At 29.0% G+C, this 18,838-nt stretch overlaps 1 protein-coding gene across 12 annotated transcripts; it reads left to right on the top strand.

Annotated features, from left to right (window-relative positions):
• The first annotated feature begins 9,381 nt into the window (after window positions 1-9,381).
• Window positions 9,382-16,363, top strand: LOC108332023 (probable alpha,alpha-trehalose-phosphate synthase [UDP-forming] 9). 12 transcript variants are annotated; one of them, XM_052875948.1, is made up of 6 exons: window positions 9,382-9,672; window positions 10,649-10,720; window positions 11,730-13,813; window positions 14,222-14,495; window positions 14,572-14,917; window positions 15,840-16,363. In XM_052875948.1, exons 3-5 carry the CDS (start codon window positions 11,829-11,831, stop codon window positions 14,908-14,910), a joined length of 2,598 nt encoding a protein of 865 aa, XP_052731908.1. In that variant the 5' UTR covers window positions 9,382-9,672; window positions 10,649-10,720; window positions 11,730-11,828; the 3' UTR covers window positions 14,911-14,917; window positions 15,840-16,363. The 12 variants fall into 12 exon arrangements, with proteins under 12 accessions (XP_052731908.1, XP_017422600.1, XP_017422597.1 ...); XM_052875951.1 differs by lacking the exon at window positions 15,840-16,363 and having other exon boundaries at window positions 9,384-9,672; window positions 11,730-11,769; window positions 11,903-13,813; window positions 14,572-15,263; XM_052875950.1 differs by lacking the exon at window positions 15,840-16,363 and having other exon boundaries at window positions 9,384-9,672; window positions 11,730-11,769; window positions 11,872-13,813; window positions 14,572-15,263.
• The last annotated feature ends 2,475 nt before the right edge of the window (window positions 16,364-18,838 follow it).

Genomic DNA, 18,838 nt, shown 5'->3' with positions numbered 1-18,838 from the left:
ATTTCACTGATAACCTACGTAGTTCCTTGTATGAGTAAAATATTTTTCTGCAAAGCTTGGTGATCGTGAAAAGAATTATCAAGCAATCTTCCTCTTGTTCTCGGTGCAATACGTGGTGCAGTGCGTTTATGGTGTAGTGTCCTTGTCGTGGTTCCTCTCCAGGTACGTAGTCATAATCCTTCCTATAATTCTAAACCCTAAACCCTTCCCATACTTCCAATAATCCTTTGAATATCCAAGCCTATAATCCTTGCATGAGCCGCAAAACGTAGTAAAATAAAAACGAAACCTAAAAGGAACACTGCCTCTGGACGGATGACATCCTTCAACGGATGTCAACATCTGTTTAAGGCGAAACGGATGTCGACATCCGTTTTGCCTTAAACGGATGTTGACATCCGTTGAAGGATGTCATCCGTCCAGAGGCAGTGTTCCTTTTACGTTTCGTTTTTATTTTATTTGTTTATTTTATTTACAGTAATTTATATTTAAATTTATAATTTTAAATGTTATATATGGTAAGAAGAAAGAAATGGAGAAATAGAAGTGAAAGGTTGATGAGGCTTGAAGAGAAAATGATAAACGAAAATGGAGAAATGGAGAAGAAGCTTGACGGAAGAGAGAAAGGTAAACAGAAATGGAAGAGAGGAAGAGGTGCAGAGGGAAGTAAATCAGAAGTTTTAAATAAATTAAAATATTAAAATAATAAAAGTAAAAAATTTTAACTTTTGAGGATATAATTGTCATTTTAGAAGGATATAATTGGCATTTTAGAAAATTGGGGAGGTGGAGGAAGAGACGTGTGGGGGTGGAGGGAGCAACTCCCTTATTCTTTTTATATCTCTTTCCTTGACGGTTCCCTTCCCAACCACGATATTATTAGATTTTATTTAAATAAATTATCTTTAATCCTAAGAATTAAATTGATTATTGTTTTCCCAATCACGATATTATTAGATTTTATTTAAATAAATTATCTTTAATCCTAAGGATTAAATTGATTATTGTTTTCCCAATCACGATATTATTAGATTTTATTTAAATAAATTATCTTTAACCCTAAAAAAATGTGGATTAATAATAACAATTTTAAATAGTTTATCTTGAATAGTATCATAAAATTAAAATAGTTTAAAACAACTAATTTTATCATATAATTAAAAGAATAGAAATATACAATTGATTTAAATTATTAGTATGCATAAATTAAATTTTAATCATTATTTTTATTGACATAACAATAAAATAATTTAATAAAAAATTATTTTAATTTATTTAACTAAAGATATTAATTACTTTATTAATGATTTAAAAATAAAATATTTATATGATTAAATATATTTTAATATATATATAAATTAAAATAAAATAAAATAAAATAAAATAAAAATACCAGTATAATATTTTATATTAAAAAATAGTCTGAGTTGAAAGAAAAAGATATATACAATATTGTTATGTTTAATATTTTATAAAAAAATTAAAATATTTTTGAAGACAATATCTTTTTAAGATAGAACATTTAATATGAAATTAAAATTATTGAAATTTATAAAAAATATTTTATCATTTAAATTATAAAATGCTTGTAATTATTTTTTTAAAAATTATATCTTATTCCACTTGAATACTTTTCTATGGTCTCCTTCTGATATCTTTTCTTTATCTCAGTTCAATTTTTCCTGTGTTATGGTCTTCTTTCTCTTGTCTTTCTTTTGTTCTCTTTTTTCTTCTTTCTTTCTTCTTCATCTCTTCCGTTTATTAAATATTAACATAAAAATGACAATATTTATATTCCGAATTACTAAATATTATCTAGAATTAATTTTAAATTATTAAATAATTAAAAAGTTGCCATATTTAAAAGAATATTAAAATTAAAATTCTTAATTCTATATTTGAAATAAATTTTTCGTAAAATTAAATTATCTTATTCTAAGTAACAATTTAAATTTGGCTATTGCAATTTTTGCATATAAGTTTTATCTTCTACTAAATGATTTGGTTTTTTTAACAACTAGTTGGTTAATTAATATTCAAGGTTTGGAGTTTAGTACACACCTAAATTCCATAACTTTCAAGAGGATATGTATATATAAGGAATGGATTTAATATAATGTTTTTTGTTTCTGAAGCTCTGTTTCAATTTTCTACGTATGTGATATTAAAAAAGAGAGGTGAGTAGATAAAGCAAAGGAACATTCTAACAACCTATTTAGCTTGTGGAACCCAAGTCATGTATATATTATTGACATGACTTTGTGGGACAAGTCTATGTTTATCCGCAACGAAGGAACACACACATCACTTCATTTTTTAAATTTAGACGTGTTCTCAATAATTCAGAATTTAGGTCTTTGACATGGTCAATTTTTTTCATTTATTTTATTTATATTAAGACGAATGTATCAACCAAAATTCAAAGTCAATTGTAATTAAACTCTAAGAATCACCTTTCCAATTTTTATTCTTTATTACTTACTTTCACACCATATTTATCTACTCCAACACCGTCGTTAACCCGTTTCTCAACATTTCTGTTTATCCTCTCGTGTTCACAAACAACGTATGAAATGTCTGTCTTACCCATCTTGCAAACAAAAATGTTAAATCATCTCTTTATAAATAATTAACATAATAAAAATTGCAGAATTTTATGTTTTATGAGTCCAGTTTCTGTAAAATAAGGGTAAATTTCTCAAAGATAATACTTAATATATATTACTTATACATTTTATGGTGTTTTTTAATAATATTTTGGTTATTTATTTTTTAAGTAGTGCTATTGAAATATTGTTAATAGAATCATCATAAAAATAAAGAATTTCTTATATATTATTCATATAATGTTTGAATTGTTCTGCTTTAATCAATATTAAAGAAGTAAAAGTCTAATCTAATCCTTACGAATTTACCTTAATTAGTACAATATTACATAGGTTAGACTTTTACATTCTTTAAATGTAAAGGAAAAAATTTCACGTTTGAACTAATTATAGAATGTGTTATAATAGTTTACAAACATCACTTTTACTTTTATCTTGGGACACAGATCTTCTGAAATTGCAAATACAACCCTAGGTGGCATCCAAATTCTCTGCGGTTACTTTTATATGCAAAGAATCTTTTATCACGCGGGAAAGTAATTTTCTTTTACAGAAATGTAAATTTAAAAAAGGAAATTAAATTTAAACATAACTAAACAATACTTTTGACAATAATTTATAAATATAACTTAATTTTTTGCACAAACCTAGTATTTTGCTTGCTATATTTACATTTTTATCTCTCTTTTTTTTTTACAGTGATATAACAATCTCATTTTTAAAGTACGTGAGGATAAGTTGAAATGAAACTGTTTAATGTTTAATATTATTAATTAACCAATTGATATATCGAGTATTTTTATAATATATAAATAGTTTCAGTAAATTTTTTTAATTATTTAAAGAGTCAAAGCATTTTTTTTATGAATTATTTATAAAATTTGTAAAATATTTAGATAAATTGTGAGGAAAAATATGATGTTTTAGGATTGAACGTGGTTTAAAACTATCAAGACTCGATTATTTTATATTAAAATAATTCATATAAATAGAAATTTTTATAAACAAGTTTTATTATTTTAAAATATATTATCTCGACAAAATATTTTTTTAGAATTTTCTGACTTTTCTTTAGAAGTTTTCACCTTTGGTTTATCTGATTGAAAATTCAAGACCATAGAAGTGATTCTCATGGTGAACTCTTCAACTTTGACAAATTAGTTTCTTTGTTTTTCTCTTTTTCATATGATTAATTTGTTTTTCTCTTAATGTGGGTTTTTCTTGTTTGTATGTGTTTTATGAATCATCAATATGACTATTTGTTGATCACTCGTCCTTAAGGTAGGTCTTAATCGTTCTTGTAATGTCCCTATATGTAAATAGAGCATCTTGTGGAGTGAAAGTTGTTTTAGACGGTTAGAGTTGTTAAAGGTTGTTTTCACGAGGGAAACTGATTAAATTTGTTTTAAGTTAAATTGTTTGGTTAATTATATGTATCTTTGTTGAACCGTGATTTAATGTGATATGACCTTTGATTTAATTTGTTTTAGATGTGTGTTATTCGTATGTATTGTGATATGTTGAACGCATGAGTTTTATAGTTTGTCTATGAGTTGTAATGTCTTTGTGAGATTCTTTAATTGAGTAATCTGACCTTACTCAAGTTAAAAACATTAAATTTTAAGTGTTTGAAAGTTTACTAAGAGTGAATTAACTCAAGAGGAGTTAAATTGCTCAATCAAAGCTCAAAAAAGGAGGTTTAGGTATTAATACACCGTTAGACACCATTGCAACATCGCCGAGTGCCATTAAGATAGTGGTCACTGACTTAGGGGCATTGGATGCCACTTTTTGTCCATCAAATGTACTCAAATTAGTGGATTTACGGGGTTGTACTGCCAGATGCCACTTTTTCAGTCGGGGCGCCACCTTGTTTTTCTGGTCTACGTCATCTTGGGAAAAATTGAGTTTCCATTTCATTAACTGTTGGATCGAGATGAAATTTTGACAACAAATCTTGCACACATGAATTGTTACTTTGACTGGTGGGATCTTTTATTTGAGGTCTGTAATTAGAAAGTTTAGTCTCTTATATTTATCTTATTTTAGATTTCTCTTTTGTGAAAAGTATTTCTCATTTGTGGTTTTGGTTTGGTCTTGGAATAAAAGAAGGTATTTGGTTGTTGATAAAATTGTTGATGGATTCATTAATGAATATGTATGTGTATAATGATATATGAAATTGTGATGATGATGGACTTGTTAATGGATATGAGCATGAGTGAAAATATAGATGGTTGTAATTGATCATGAACATGATATTACTTAACATGGATGAATATAAATATGGTTGATTGTTTGGTATTAGGAATTTGATGTGGAATCATGTTTTATGGATGAAAGTATGACTTTGGAATAATTATAGAAATCTTGTAGGGAGATTTTATAGTAGTTGTATGAAGATATCTTGATACTCTATAATAACCTTCATACTCATATATAGTAGAATGAATTATGTAATAAGAGTCATAGGAGATCTTAGTAAGAAGGTAGGATAATGGTCTTAGATGCGAAGGGGATTAACCTTGTGAGTGGTAAGGTGAAACCTATTCACAATGGATCTATAAAGCAGTAAAAGTCACCACAATTGCATGTATACGGTGATTCTGACATTAAATGCATGTATGTGTAGAAGAGTCTTTGATTATATGGTTTATATCTATAAGATTGTTTCGAGTGCATTGAATTATGATACAACCTGTTTTACTAATATATGATATCTCTTTTGTAAATTAGTTTACCCTTTTGTTTTGTTTGTCTTACTTATACTTGTCTCTATGTTTTTGCAATAATCAAGATATCAATATGAGCACATGAAATATACTTTGTACTCTAGATTATTTGTTTTGAATATTATTATGAAATATTTTATTTTATTAGTTTTATGGTACTAAAATGAAATATTACATAAATAAATTTTTAACAATGCGATAAAAAGCATTATTAAAAAAAAACTATATGTATAAGTTTCTTCAACACAATGAAATATGGTAGAAAAGATGAATAATATTTGAAAAAACAAAAAGAAATGGTTTTAAATACAAGGTAAAATTATGTATAGGTGAGAGTTAAACCATTCTAAAATATCAAAAAATTGGTTTCAAGTGAAAAGATAAAAAGTGTAGCTCTACATGTGCAATTAATGAGGAAAAGAAAGGATATGAAATAAAAACTAGTTTCAAATAAGAAACACACAACTATTATTATGTACATGTATTTTAAAAAAGGTAAAATTATATTTGGAAATAAGGTAATATAAAAAAAATTATCATTCTATAAATATGTGAAAAAGTAAAATTATACTTGAAAGCATGGAGGGATTAACTAAATATTAAAATAAATTAAATATTGCAATAACAGGAAAAACAATTTAAGAAAGAAAATATTTCTATCAAAACCACAAGAGATGAAAAATACCTATCTTGAATTTAATACTCCCTTTGAATCACACAAATGATGAACAACTTCTCATATCAACAATAATAATACTCAATTATTCAAGATCAGACTTGATGAAAGTTATCCCTCTACTCACATTACAGTTTTTAAAGCCTTCTCATAGAGTTTTCAAGTTCTGGTGAATTCTTTAACTTCTCTATTTTTGAGAACGAACTTTCCACTTTATTTATAAGAACCAAATTTGAAATTAAGTTTAGAAGATGAATAGTTAGGTTCCAATTGCTATCAATTATCAATAAGCAATAATTGATTATTGCTGCATTGCTTCTTAAAGAAAATGTTTAGTGTAATCAATTAGCTTAAGTGATAATCCATTAGCTTAAGTAGTAATTGATTATCACTATGTAGTTTGAAAAAATAGTTTTCTCTTTAAATAGTGTTGTTATATGTTACATGCTAAGCTTAAAGAAACCATAAACAACAACTACAGTATATTACAAGGACAAATTATATCAATAACAAAATACAAATCTTCTAATTTATTTTTGGCTTCTAAAAATTCATCTTTGTACTTGGTATCATCATCAAAATCAACTTTCTTGAAAGAGAAAGTTTAACAACTTTTTCTTTTGTCAACGGAAACTAAAAAAAAAAAGGTATGAGCTTGGTTTATTAAGAAATAAGGCACTAAGACAAGAGAAACATGTGCACAAGAAACAAGAAACAAGGAGAGCATGACCTTAGACACTCCAAACTTAGTGATTTCTAGAAGAATTTTATGAATTTGAAAACACCTAGATGACTTCCTTAATTAGAAATAGTTCCCTTGTACCATTGTTTGGAACCTTTAAATGAATTAAAAATTCTTGAAAATTTAGTTCATGGTTATGTGAATAAATCTAGTTTACATTAGTAAGAGAATAATTCAATTTCAAATATTCTTCAAAATATTTGTCATTATTTTGGTTCGTGTTTGATTTAATCAAACATTTTTAGTGTTAAATCTTGCTAAGTACATATTTTAGAATTGATTTTAGCTCATTGTTGTTGGTCCTAGAGTTTTATATTGGTTCTAGTGCTTGTTATTGATTTTGGTATGAAAGTCTAACTTGCTCAAAGAATCTTACCAATGGATTAACCACAGTGCTTATCTTGGTAAATTGGCTTTAATTGTGGCATTAGTTTGAGCGTTAGTTCAAGTGTTAATGTATATGGTATTGATATATTATTAGACTTCACTCTAATATGTGATCCTGATGTAAAGATACGCTTAACGCCTAAGTGAGAGTGATTTAATTTATATATTTAACTTTGGGAAATTGCTTGCTTATTATCTTTCAACTCAACCAAATGTAGTAAAGTCATTCTTAAAAGAAAAAAAAAACTTCTAGTGAGGAAAATATAATTATTATCTAGACACATATACGTAATTATTGCTGTATACTTTCACATGAAAAAGAGAGTAATGTTTCAATAAAAAATATATAAAAAGTATATGAGAATATCATTTTAAAATAAGAAAAATAAAATTATTACTACCTTGTCCCGTTTTCAAAAGTATATTATCATTACATATAATATCTTTTATTTTCAATGAATAGATTTGATTAAATATTATTTTACTTTTCCTGAAAAAATATTTAAATAAAAATTCAATCATATAAAAATATATATAATTATATCTTATTTTAATACTTAAAAGTATAAAATATTAAATAAAAGGTGGATTCAGTTGAGAAAGATAATAGGACAACAATATTACTGTTTTGAACATGCACGTGAAAAAAATCATATTACAAAACACAAAAGTAAAGAAAAAAATAATACAGGAGTTTAGTACTGGAAAGTCAAAGATGCATAGGTCCACACGAAGCTGGTATCTCTAGTCAAGAATTGCTAGCTGTGGAGTAGTTGTCTAAACAATATTACTGGGGGTTAAAATTGAATTCATTAATATTTATATCATTAATTGATATATGAAGCATTTTATTATTTATTTAAATTCATTTCAATAATTTTTTAATTATTTCAATATAATATATGAGAGCTATCATTCAAAAACAAAAACAAAATTATTTGGGTAATTTCTCCATTCTTCTTAGTTTCTATTAATTTAATAAAAATAGTAATTCTGACAAAGGAAAATATATAAGACTTTCCCCTTAAAAGTGAATATTTACGAAATGGTTAATATAATTAAGTATATTTTCATCCTAATCTATTGCCCCCAAAAACATAATAGATTAGGTTGTAAATATTTTATTAATATTTATATATTTAACTGTTATAATAATAATAATAATAACTGATTTAAAATAGATTAAAATAAGAAATAAAATATAAAATTATTAAAAAGAAAATATATTTCACTTCTTTTCTTATCTACACTTATTTCATTTTAATTATAAAATTGTGATTAGGTGTGTTTGAAAAATAGATTCATAAGAAAAAATAAAAATATAAAAAATATTTTCAATGAGAAAGACAAAATTATCTTGTTATATTGAATGCAATACCCAAAAACAGGGTAGAAGACAGTTTCAAATGAGAAAAGTGAAAAATGTTTATATCATCTTCCAGTGAGATAAAATAAAAACTCTTATTTAATAAAATACTTTTTACAATATAATCAAACACAATAAGAACTCTCTAAAATTAAACTATTTGTTTGAAAATTATATTTTTAGAACAATAGAATCTAACATTATACTTTAAATTAATCAATTTGAAGTTATAAATAAGAATAAAAAAATTAAATTCAAATAATTACTTACTTAATTTTATATACGAATACATTAAATCACATAATCATAATCCGATAATTATCTACTAATGGTTACAACTTAAATATTCAGAGAGGCAACAATTACAATAACAGTAAACCCTATTGATGCACCCAATCAATTAAATTAAAAAGACATCATTACAATAGAATATTTGTGGGTATAAATATTTATATAATAATTTAATGTACAAAATATCTAAAGAGTACACATAATAAATTTATTAAAAGTTTGAAATAATGAAAAATTAACAGCTTGCATAAGAATTTAATGCAAGGGCAGTTTGGGAAGAAACAAAATGAGAGGAACTGGATGACAGTGCCAGCTTAAGACCACCTAGATTGAAATATATCAACTGTGGCGTTTCTTTCTGGCTCCATAATAATAATAATAATAATAATAATAATAAATTAAAATCTGTGTCCAACTATTTTGCTTCTATTTTCTGACTTTCTAATCCGTTGTTTCTTTCCGACAGCATCCTTTGTTGAACAAACACTTTCCAAGTTGACAAAAACAGAGGCACCCGAACCAAAGGAACTTGGCATACAAAATTCCCAACATATTTTTTTTTCAATTTTAATCAAAACCATATCCTAATTAACACCTATTTTCATTATTAATTATATTTTCTTTTGGGGTCGGTTTAGATGTTAGAATCCGTAAAACTCCTACAAAATCTCACCAGCTTCGAACCTAACACACTTATCCCATATTTCATATTTATCTAGAAACTGGAAAGAAACAATCTTTTCACTGACAACAATTATTTTCATTCTTTGCAACTTCCTTTCACAATTCAATTTCACACCTGTATATTCTGCTCCAGTTATTTCAGTACATATCCAAAGGTCTTGCTGGTTGTTGAGATAGCGAAGAAGAAGGTAAAATGACTATTTCAGATTTCATTGACTTGTTCTCTTTTCCTTTGAATTATCTTCTCCAGGATAAGACCCTTTCTTTCCATTTCATTAGCTTCCTCAGGAGATTGCGCGGACATTAGTTTTTGAAACCTGCTTTGTTTTTCTTCTTCTCTCTCTGTTTTCTGTGTGTTATCCTTGTGTTGCTTGGATCAGTTTGATGCTATTAAGGTAAATGCATGTTCTGTCCCGTGTTCTTGATTCTGTTGTTATTTGCATGGGGTTGTGGAGCTGATTGATTGGTGAAAGGTATTTTGCTCTGCAACAAATATGTATGAATGAAAAAAAATGCTGCCATTTGTTTCTTAGCTTGATGTTTTTAAATGTTGTAATAACACAAAATAAATTGTACTGCATTACGTAAAATTGTAAAATAAATCTTTTATAAGCCTGCTTAACAATTTAGCTTATCCTCATTAACTATTATCGGACTCTGCTTCAACTTCCCTTGTATGGTTTGCGGGGGGAAGTTTCCATCCTTCATCCTTTATCCCTTCACCATTGCATTAATTCAGCATTTTTTTTCCTGTTTCTTTTATTAATTTCAGTTCTTATGCAGATGTTTTTTCCTGTTCTGATTTGTTTGGTAGTGAGACACTTTTATTTCCATTTTAGAGCAATTGGGTGAATTTATTAATTTCCTTTCCTAATTGAGAGAAGAGATTGAGGGTTTTTCCCGAGTTTAATTGATATATATTTGAATGGAAGTGAAGAAATTGACACCTGCTTAGCAGTGTTGTACCTAGCCGTCCTAGAGTTAAATGCCTTCTAGTTCACAGGCTTCATATGAGAGACAAGGTAAGATTGAGAAGCATGTTCTTGAGTGAAAATCCAATCTCGATATACTTACGAAAGTTTTTTTATATATTTTTGTATTGTGAGTAATCTCTTGTTTTTAGGTTTTTTGTTCTGTGTTTCTGATTAAAATGTGCTTCTGTAGATTTGGGTGATCAAAGTTCAGATTCGAAGAGACCTTCATGAGATTAATCGCCTGAGTCTGAGATAAATTAAGGTAAATGTGTGGTTTATGTTATGTGCAATTTAATCTTTTGTAGCTTTTTGTTTTGCTCTGATGACTATGGATTTTTGGCTGAATCTGCTGAAAGTCTACTGTTGGACTGGACCCACTAAACCCACATTTTTTTATCTATGGTTTTTGTCTTTTTTTTTTCTGAAACAGAGAATTCAATTGATTTTATTTTGAAGATTGGAAGATTTAACAAAATGTTTGCAATTGAAAAGGTCATGATCTTAATTTTTCACTCCAGAATATATCCCTTAGAAGATATAGTGGTCTTTTGGTGGGCCAGAGATGTACTGTTATTTCCTTTGGACTTCCTACACAAAGCTAAAATCATAGTATAGATACATAAAGCGTGTATTTGGTTTCTGCCTCGTGTTGAAACTGTAGAATGTGTGAAAAACATGTAAAAGTTAACCTTCCAGGAAGTTTCCTTATTACCAAGGCGAAAAAGAGCTTTTTTTTCTAAAAGTAGCATAGAACATACTGAAAATCTGGTGATCAAAGTTATCTAAGACTCAGTTTTCTACTTTTCATATTCTTTAACTTTTAGATCATAGTCATCTTGATTATTGTATTTAGTAACTGAAAATTAAGTTGATGTTTCTATTTCTTATGTAATGTACAGATTTCTTCTGCTAAATTAAATGGTTGCTAATTACTGAATAATGCTTGAAGCATTTGTAACTGAATTGCTGTGTCTAACATGCTGCTTATATGTTGGTAAGATTTAATGATTCTGCCACTTGTTGGACTTCTAATTTCAACAATCAATGATTCAACCATAGTAATTATAACTTTGCAAGTGTTTGTCTCATGTCTAAATAACATAAATTTGTTCCACACTTTCAAATCAATCCATGGAGCAAACACATGTACTGAAAGCAGTGAGATACTGAAAATTACTGAAGCACTGAACTTGTGGAGTATGAGTGTGTAATGTATTTATGTCCTATCCTACTGCATTGTGAGTAGATAATAATTGCTTCTTTTCTACCAGGTAACTGCATTTCTGTGGATTGATTTCAAGATCTTTTCAGGTGTAGATACCCGTTTCTAAATCACACTAGTTTATATCTTTAAATACTTTGAAGTAAAGATGGTGGCAAGGTCATGCTTAAATTTGCTAGACCTGGTATCAGGGGATATGCTAAATTTCCCTCAAACTCCCAGATCTCTTCCGCGAGTTATGACTGATCCAGTAATCGTTTCTCATGGAGATGGTAAACAAAGTAATGATGATGATTCAGGTGTTAATTCATCTGAACACCGTCGCAAGATAATTATAGTATCAAATTCTCTTCCAGTCAATGGGAAAAGGGATAAGGTATCTGGCAGATGGTGCTTCAGTTATGATGAGGATTCAATTTTTTGGCAGTTAAAGGATGGTCTTTCTCCTGATGCTGATGTGGTGTATGTGGGATCTCTGAAGGTTGATGTTGATGCAAGTGAGCAAGATAAAGTTTCCCTTCAGTTGATGGAGGAATTCAACTGCTTGCCTACTTTTATTCCTCCAGAACTCTACAAACAATTCCATGATGGATTCTGCAAGCAACATTTGTGGCCTCTATTCCATTACATGTTGCCCATGTATCCTGGCAATCGCCGCTTTGACAGGTCACAGTGGCAGGCTTATGTTTCTGCTAACAAGATATTTGCAGATAAAGTCATGGAGGTCCTTAATCCAGAAGATGATTATGTATGGGTTCATGATTATCATCTTATGGTACTTCCCACTTTTCTGCGAAAGCGTTGTAGTCGAGTCAAGCTTGGTTTTTTCCTCCACAGTCCATTTCCCTCATCAGAAATTTATAAAACTCTGCCTGTCAGAGGTGAAATTTTGAAAGCACTGCTTAATGCAGATTTAGTTGGTTTTCACACCTTTGATTATGCTCGCCATTTTCTCTCCTGCTGTAGGCGAATGCTAGGCTTGGAACATGAATCTAAGAGGGGTTACATTGGGCTTGAATACTCTGGTCGCACAGTATTCATTAAAATTTTGCCTGCTGGGATTCACATGGGTCGACTTCAATCTGCCTTAGAGCATCCTTCCTCTTCTGACAAAGTCAGAGAAATCCACCAACAATTTAAGGGAAAAAAACTTATTCTTGGTGTTGATGATATGGACATATTCAAAGGTGTCAGTTTAAAATTCTTGGCCATAGAACAACTCCTGCAACAATATCCAGAAATGCAAGGTGAAATAACACTGATCCAAATTTTAAACCCGCCAAATAGTGCTGACAAAGATGTTGAGAATGCAAAGGAGGAGGCTTACATTACTGCCAAAAAGATAAACGAAAGGTTTGGTTCGGAAAGTTATGAACCTATCATCATCATTGACCGCCATGTTCCTTTCTATGAGAAGGCAGCCTATTATGCTTTGGCAGAATGTTGCATTGTGAATGCAGTTCGGGATGGTTTGAATTTGGTTCCATACAAGTACACTGTTTGTAGGCAGGGAAGTTCTAAAGTGGATGAAACCTTAGAAATTGCTTCTGACTCCCCGCGTGCAAGTGCACTTGTTGTTTCTGAGTTTATAGGTTGCTCACCATCTCTTAGTGGAGCAATAAGGGTAAACCCATGGGATATTGATGCAGTAGCCGAAGCACTAAATTTGGCAATCACAATGCCCGATGGAGAGAAGCAACTTCGACATGAGAAGCACTACAGATACGTTAGTTCACATGATGTGGCCTACTGGGCTCGAAGCTTTGAGCAAGATCTAGTGTTTTCATGCAAGGATCACTATAGGAACCGTTGCTGGGGCATTGGCTTTGGTCTCAACTTCAGAATTTTGTCTCTGTCTCCTAGTTTCAGGAGGCTATCCATAGATCACATTGTCCCTGCATATAAAAGGAGCAGTTGCAGGGCAATCTTTTTGGATTATGATGGCACAGTTGTACCTCAAGCATCCATCGTGAAAGCCCCCAGTCCTGAAGTCATATCCGTGCTAAATAATCTTTGCAGTGATGTTAACAACACTGTGTTTATTGTTAGTGGCAGGGGAAAAACTTCATTGAGTGAATGGTTTGATCAGTGCGAGAATCTTGGTATAGCAGCTGAGCATGGTTATTTTATAAGGTAAGTGGTTTATAGTTTATGTCATATTCAACTATTAATCATAATGACTTCCCCGAAATGACTTCAACAGTACCTGAAGATACCCCTTAAAGGAAAAACAGAAAAAAAGTGAAAATGAAAGTGGCTTTTATCCAGGGCCTACAGCATTTGCTTATAATGTTATGTACTGTCAAAATTTGAACTCACCTTTTAGTACATCTTTATGTAGGTGTTTTAGCTTTTCATGAGTTTGTCTGGTTAGAATAGATGGTACTTATGTTTGATCTTTTCTGTAGAGAGTAAATTTGAATTCTCCTTGTAGTAATGTTCATATATATATGGGTGTTTCTGCTTCTTATGGCAAAGTGGTTATCATGTCACTGTCAAGTTCTTTAAGGTGATGTTATTCTTGTTTGATCTTTACTTCAGGTGGGGTAAGCATGCTAGTTGGCAAATGAGTCATGCAGATACAGATTTTGCATGGAAAAGGATTGCGGAACCTGTGATGAAATCTTATATGGAAGCCACAGATGGATCCTCTGTAGAGACCAAAGAGAGTGCCTTGGTATGGCATTACAGTGATGCAGATCCTGATTTTGGATCATGGCAAGCCATGGAGCTGTTGGATCACCTTGAAAATGTACTTGCAAATGAACCTGTTGCTGTAAAAAAAGGACAACATATTATAGAAGTCAAGCCTCAGGTGCTCTACTTATCACTTCTCATCTCAAGTTATTATTTTTCTCAAAATCTAATATTGGCTAATCAATGCATTACAGGGCATTACAAAAGGGTTAGTTGCACAGGAAGTTCTTTCTACCCTAACAAAAAAGGGTAAATTGCCAGATTTTGTACTGTGCATTGGTGATGATAGGTCTGATGAGGATATGTTTGAGAGCATTTTAACCAGATCTTACAGTGCTACCTCCTCCTCAGCACCAGAAATCTTTGCATGCACTGTTGGACAAAAACCAAGCAAAGCTAGATACTACCTAGATGACACCATGGATGTGATGTCATTACTTGAGGGTCTCGGTGCTGCTTCAGTGCCTAAATCAAGATATTCTACAGAAACCCCTTTTGAGAAAAGAGAAGTATGTTTTGAGAATATCCTATAAAGTAAAGGTACACTTTAGCTGTGTAGACTCCAGCATAGGAAAAGGAAACAGTTTTGATTGGTTGTTTTTGGTATGATGTACAAAAGCAGGGTTTAAGGGGAAAAAACTTTGAATCTGACTTTTGATTATAGAAAATGTTGGTAGCAGCTTTAGGTCTCAAAAAATGAACACAGGGGATAGAGTGATTGGTTTTTTTTGATTGGTAGGTGGGGACAAATGGGTGTATCTGTAGCTCTGAAAGGATACTGAATATGTTGATAGATACAGAATCGAGGCATTCTTCCCAGGAATTCATTGGTTGTATATTTGATGGGTTCTTTTATACATTAATGTGACTTTAGTATTTTTTGGAATTTCATAGGTTAATTGGAGATATATAATACTAAGGAAAACATTTTTTTAACAATTTTTGTTGACAATTTTTTTACAATTGCTAATGTGGTAGTTCATGATTAGTCTGTTTCAAATAGATGGATCAATAAAATAGTGACACGTAGTCTATTGTTAAAAAATTATAAAAAAAAGTTATTAACATATCATAGTCGTAATTTGAATCGAATTATATAAGGAGATTAGCGGTGATCGTGTTAATTTAAAATTCAAAATTTTAAAATAATAAGTTAATAGATTTTTATCTATATAATATATTTTTTTTTTATTTCTCTTGTGCACTTAGATTTATATTTAAATTTTTCACAAAAATTCTTTTTAAACATGCATTGGATTGAAATTTGGAGAATGTTTTTAAAACTAGGATTCACTAATTTATGTGAAAATGAAGTAAGGAAGAAAATAAAAGAGAAAGAGAAATATTAGAAGGAGGGATTAAAAGGGTTTAGGTGAAAATGAAAACAAGGTTTGACCTAGCTTGTGGAGAGGTGCAGGTAACGAAAAATTAGTTTTTTTCTCCCTAAATTCATGGACTGTAGCAGGGTTTGGGCTGACCTATAATTGCATCAGAGGTAGTTAGTGGTTGAACCAGAGCGACCTGAAACATGGACTAAAGGTGGAAGATGCCTCAAAAGCCTGCAAACTTTGAAGAGAGCCAATTTGTGACCAAACAGAGACCCAATTGAAGAACATTGACTCATTGGAAAGGGAAGTGCATTAGGATCTAGTTAGTTTTCTTTTTCTTTCCTTATATAATGAACAAAGAGCAGAGGGACGTGACACTGACCGACGTATCACCAGGAAATCATCATTTAATCCTTGATTTTCTTTTACTTTCTTACTAAGAATAAGGTAGAGTAGAAGTAGTGAGTTACAAAAAGTTTGAACATGTTTAGCAAGGAGAGCCCTTGAGTGCAAAGTAACAAGGGGAGTCTTGAATCTGCTGTACGAGGCTATGATTGCTTTATAGGCTCTTGTGAGTACAAAGATACCTCATGAATCTGTAATCTCCTTGTACCAATTTCTTCTTGAATTCCATGCAACTGGGTTGATTTTTCTATTATCTGATTTCAATTATGTAATTTATAGAATTTGTATTTATCAGTTCTTCAAGTATTAGGGTTATTTCTTGATAATATTATTCTCTAAATCTCATATTCGTTTATATTTGCTCATATAATATTATAATTGATATTATAAATGACGTTCAAACCTTATTTAAGTCCAAAATTTATTGATACTAAGAGTAATCCTCATTAAATCGTTAATAACTTAATATCTTAACTAACTAAAAATATAACATTTAATGATCCAATCATTATCTTATTCATAAACATCTAATCAAAATATAATCTTAAACTCAATATTTAGATTTATATACTTATTTTCATTCTAGAAAAGCTTTACCTTTTCATATAAAATATTAAAATATTTGGTGTTACAATTCCAATAATGATCCCTTCTATCATAACAAAGTATGTTCACTTATAGCTTAAAAAAATAGAATCCATCACTCTAAAATCAATTATAAACATCTTCTCTCTTCCTTACCTAGACTCCATGCATGGAGTTCATGGAAGCATAGATGAATCACATGCTAAGAGAAAAAAAAAACATAAATTGAATTCTTAGAAACAAAAAGACTTACTCTATTATTGATTGTGATAGGTAAGATATATATAGAGCTCTCTACAGTTATTCCAATGCAAAACTTTTATGAGAAAATGAACAAGATATGAGGAAAATACCGAAAAGAAAATAAAAAAGTTGTTTCTAGAAAAGAAATGCTCTTTGGAAAACAAAATGATACTGTGCGAGTGTTGGGTTTTCTTAACAGAAAGTCTACAAATCTTTCTTGCTTAGGTTAAAAAAAAACTCAACTTTTGAGGGTTCTCACAAGTTTATAAGATAAATTTACATTAACTTGTCATAAAAGTTTTCTTTCTAGTAAAGAATCCGGATTTGAAAAATTCTATATATATCTATATATATTCTTAGTATCTAATCAGATAAAAGTATTTTTTATTTTGTCAATAATTAATTTTCTTGGGAAAATAATTAAATTTTTTAATGAGACATTTTATTCAAATTATTATTTAAGTAAGGAAAGTGAAGATATTTGTCATAATACATTTTATACTAATGAAAATATCATTGTCTCATTCTTTATACTATTTTTGTGATAATCAATGAAATATTTATGAATTAATTTTTCTATTTTTAAGCAATGATCAAAGCATTTTTAAGATAACAATAATAATTTAAGGAAAAGCAATGGATGTTAAATGGTTTATAAAGCTAAAATTACACACTTTTCTTTTGATAAGTTAACATGTCCAGAAATAATTTAAGATTTGAGTTTGTAGAATAACTTCTTCCACAGATAAAACAAGCTTATAATGATTTATTTTATAAAAAGAATATTTTACATATAAAAAAAGTTTGTTTTTGGAGCTTTTATAAGGGAATTTTAGAAGTTTTCAGTCATTTGAATGTTTTTTTTATAATTTCAATGTCTGGTCCTATGCTTGAAGGTATCAAATGTTTGATTTAGTTTCTTTAGTTGAAATTGCTCAAATACGTTTTTTATATTTCAAAAATTAATGCAACTTAAGATAAATAGTGGTGATCAAATAGGTCAAACTAGATAATTAACTTCCAATAAACTAAAAAGATAATAATGATACACATGACATTTTTAGTTGACTAGTTTCTAAAATAATTGTTATAATTTAAAAATAAAATAAAAGTAATATCATTTTATTAAAATTTATAAAGTTTAAAATTAATTTAGCTTCATGTGATTTAAATTTTAAAAATATATTTTATTTTTTGCATTTTGAAATTAAGTTAAAATTATCTATTAGCTTGAGATAAGGTTGTGTCAAACCTAAAAGTTTTAATTCATTTCACAAATAACTTATATAAATATATAAGTATGTTTTACAGTTTTTTTTAAGGAGATACAAAGAAAAACTAGCATGTAAATAACTCATTATGTACTTTAATAAATAGTTAATTAATTAGCATTTTTAAATTTATAAATAGTTTTACCTAAATATATATATATATATATATATATATATATATATATATATATATATATATATATATATATATATATATATATATATATTAAATTTTATTATGTACAGTGGGTAGGAATTTACTCCTATTAATCAATCGTGTTCCTTTCACGTGAGACACATGGACATTGTGAAACTCATTCCTTCCACACTCCTCTGTCCAGAACAAGATATTTTTGTGTACTACACATTGCATATCTAGAATAATTTATACTTCAAGTAATTATTTATATTTTTATAAAATAATCATAATTTTTTATATAAAAGCAAATCAGTATTTTCTTGGGAGAAAACAAATATAAATGATGTTTGTTGACTGTGTGACATATATTAAGTTATTTTATAATTTATATATTTTTATCTGTTTTTCCTTTTCTGATGCCCGCCATGGTTTCTTATTGACTAATGCGGCTCGTCGTTATGTGTTCCCATCGAGGATGTGTTCGGTTGAG

Source organism: Vigna angularis, chromosome 4 (genome assembly GCF_016808095.1).
Source record: "Vigna angularis cultivar LongXiaoDou No.4 chromosome 4, ASM1680809v1, whole genome shotgun sequence".
Classification (NCBI taxonomy): Eukaryota; Viridiplantae; Streptophyta; class Magnoliopsida; order Fabales; family Fabaceae; genus Vigna; species Vigna angularis.
This window is presented reverse-complemented; position numbering and strand designations above follow the sequence as displayed.

What these genes read in the sequence shown, in the direction of transcription:
- LOC108332023 (XM_052875948.1), top strand. Translation starts at nt 11,829, where the DNA reads ATGGTGGCAAGGTCATGCTTAAATTTGCTAGACCTGGTATCAGGGGAT. An exon ending in GAGCATGGTTATTTTATAAG is followed by an intron (nt 13,814 to 14,221) that starts GTAAGTGGTTTA and finishes TCTTTACTTCAG; the next exon opens with GTGGGGTAAGCATGCTAGTT. An exon ending in TTATAGAAGTCAAGCCTCAG is followed by an intron (nt 14,496 to 14,571) that starts GTGCTCTACTTA and finishes AATGCATTACAG; the next exon opens with GGCATTACAAAAGGGTTAGT.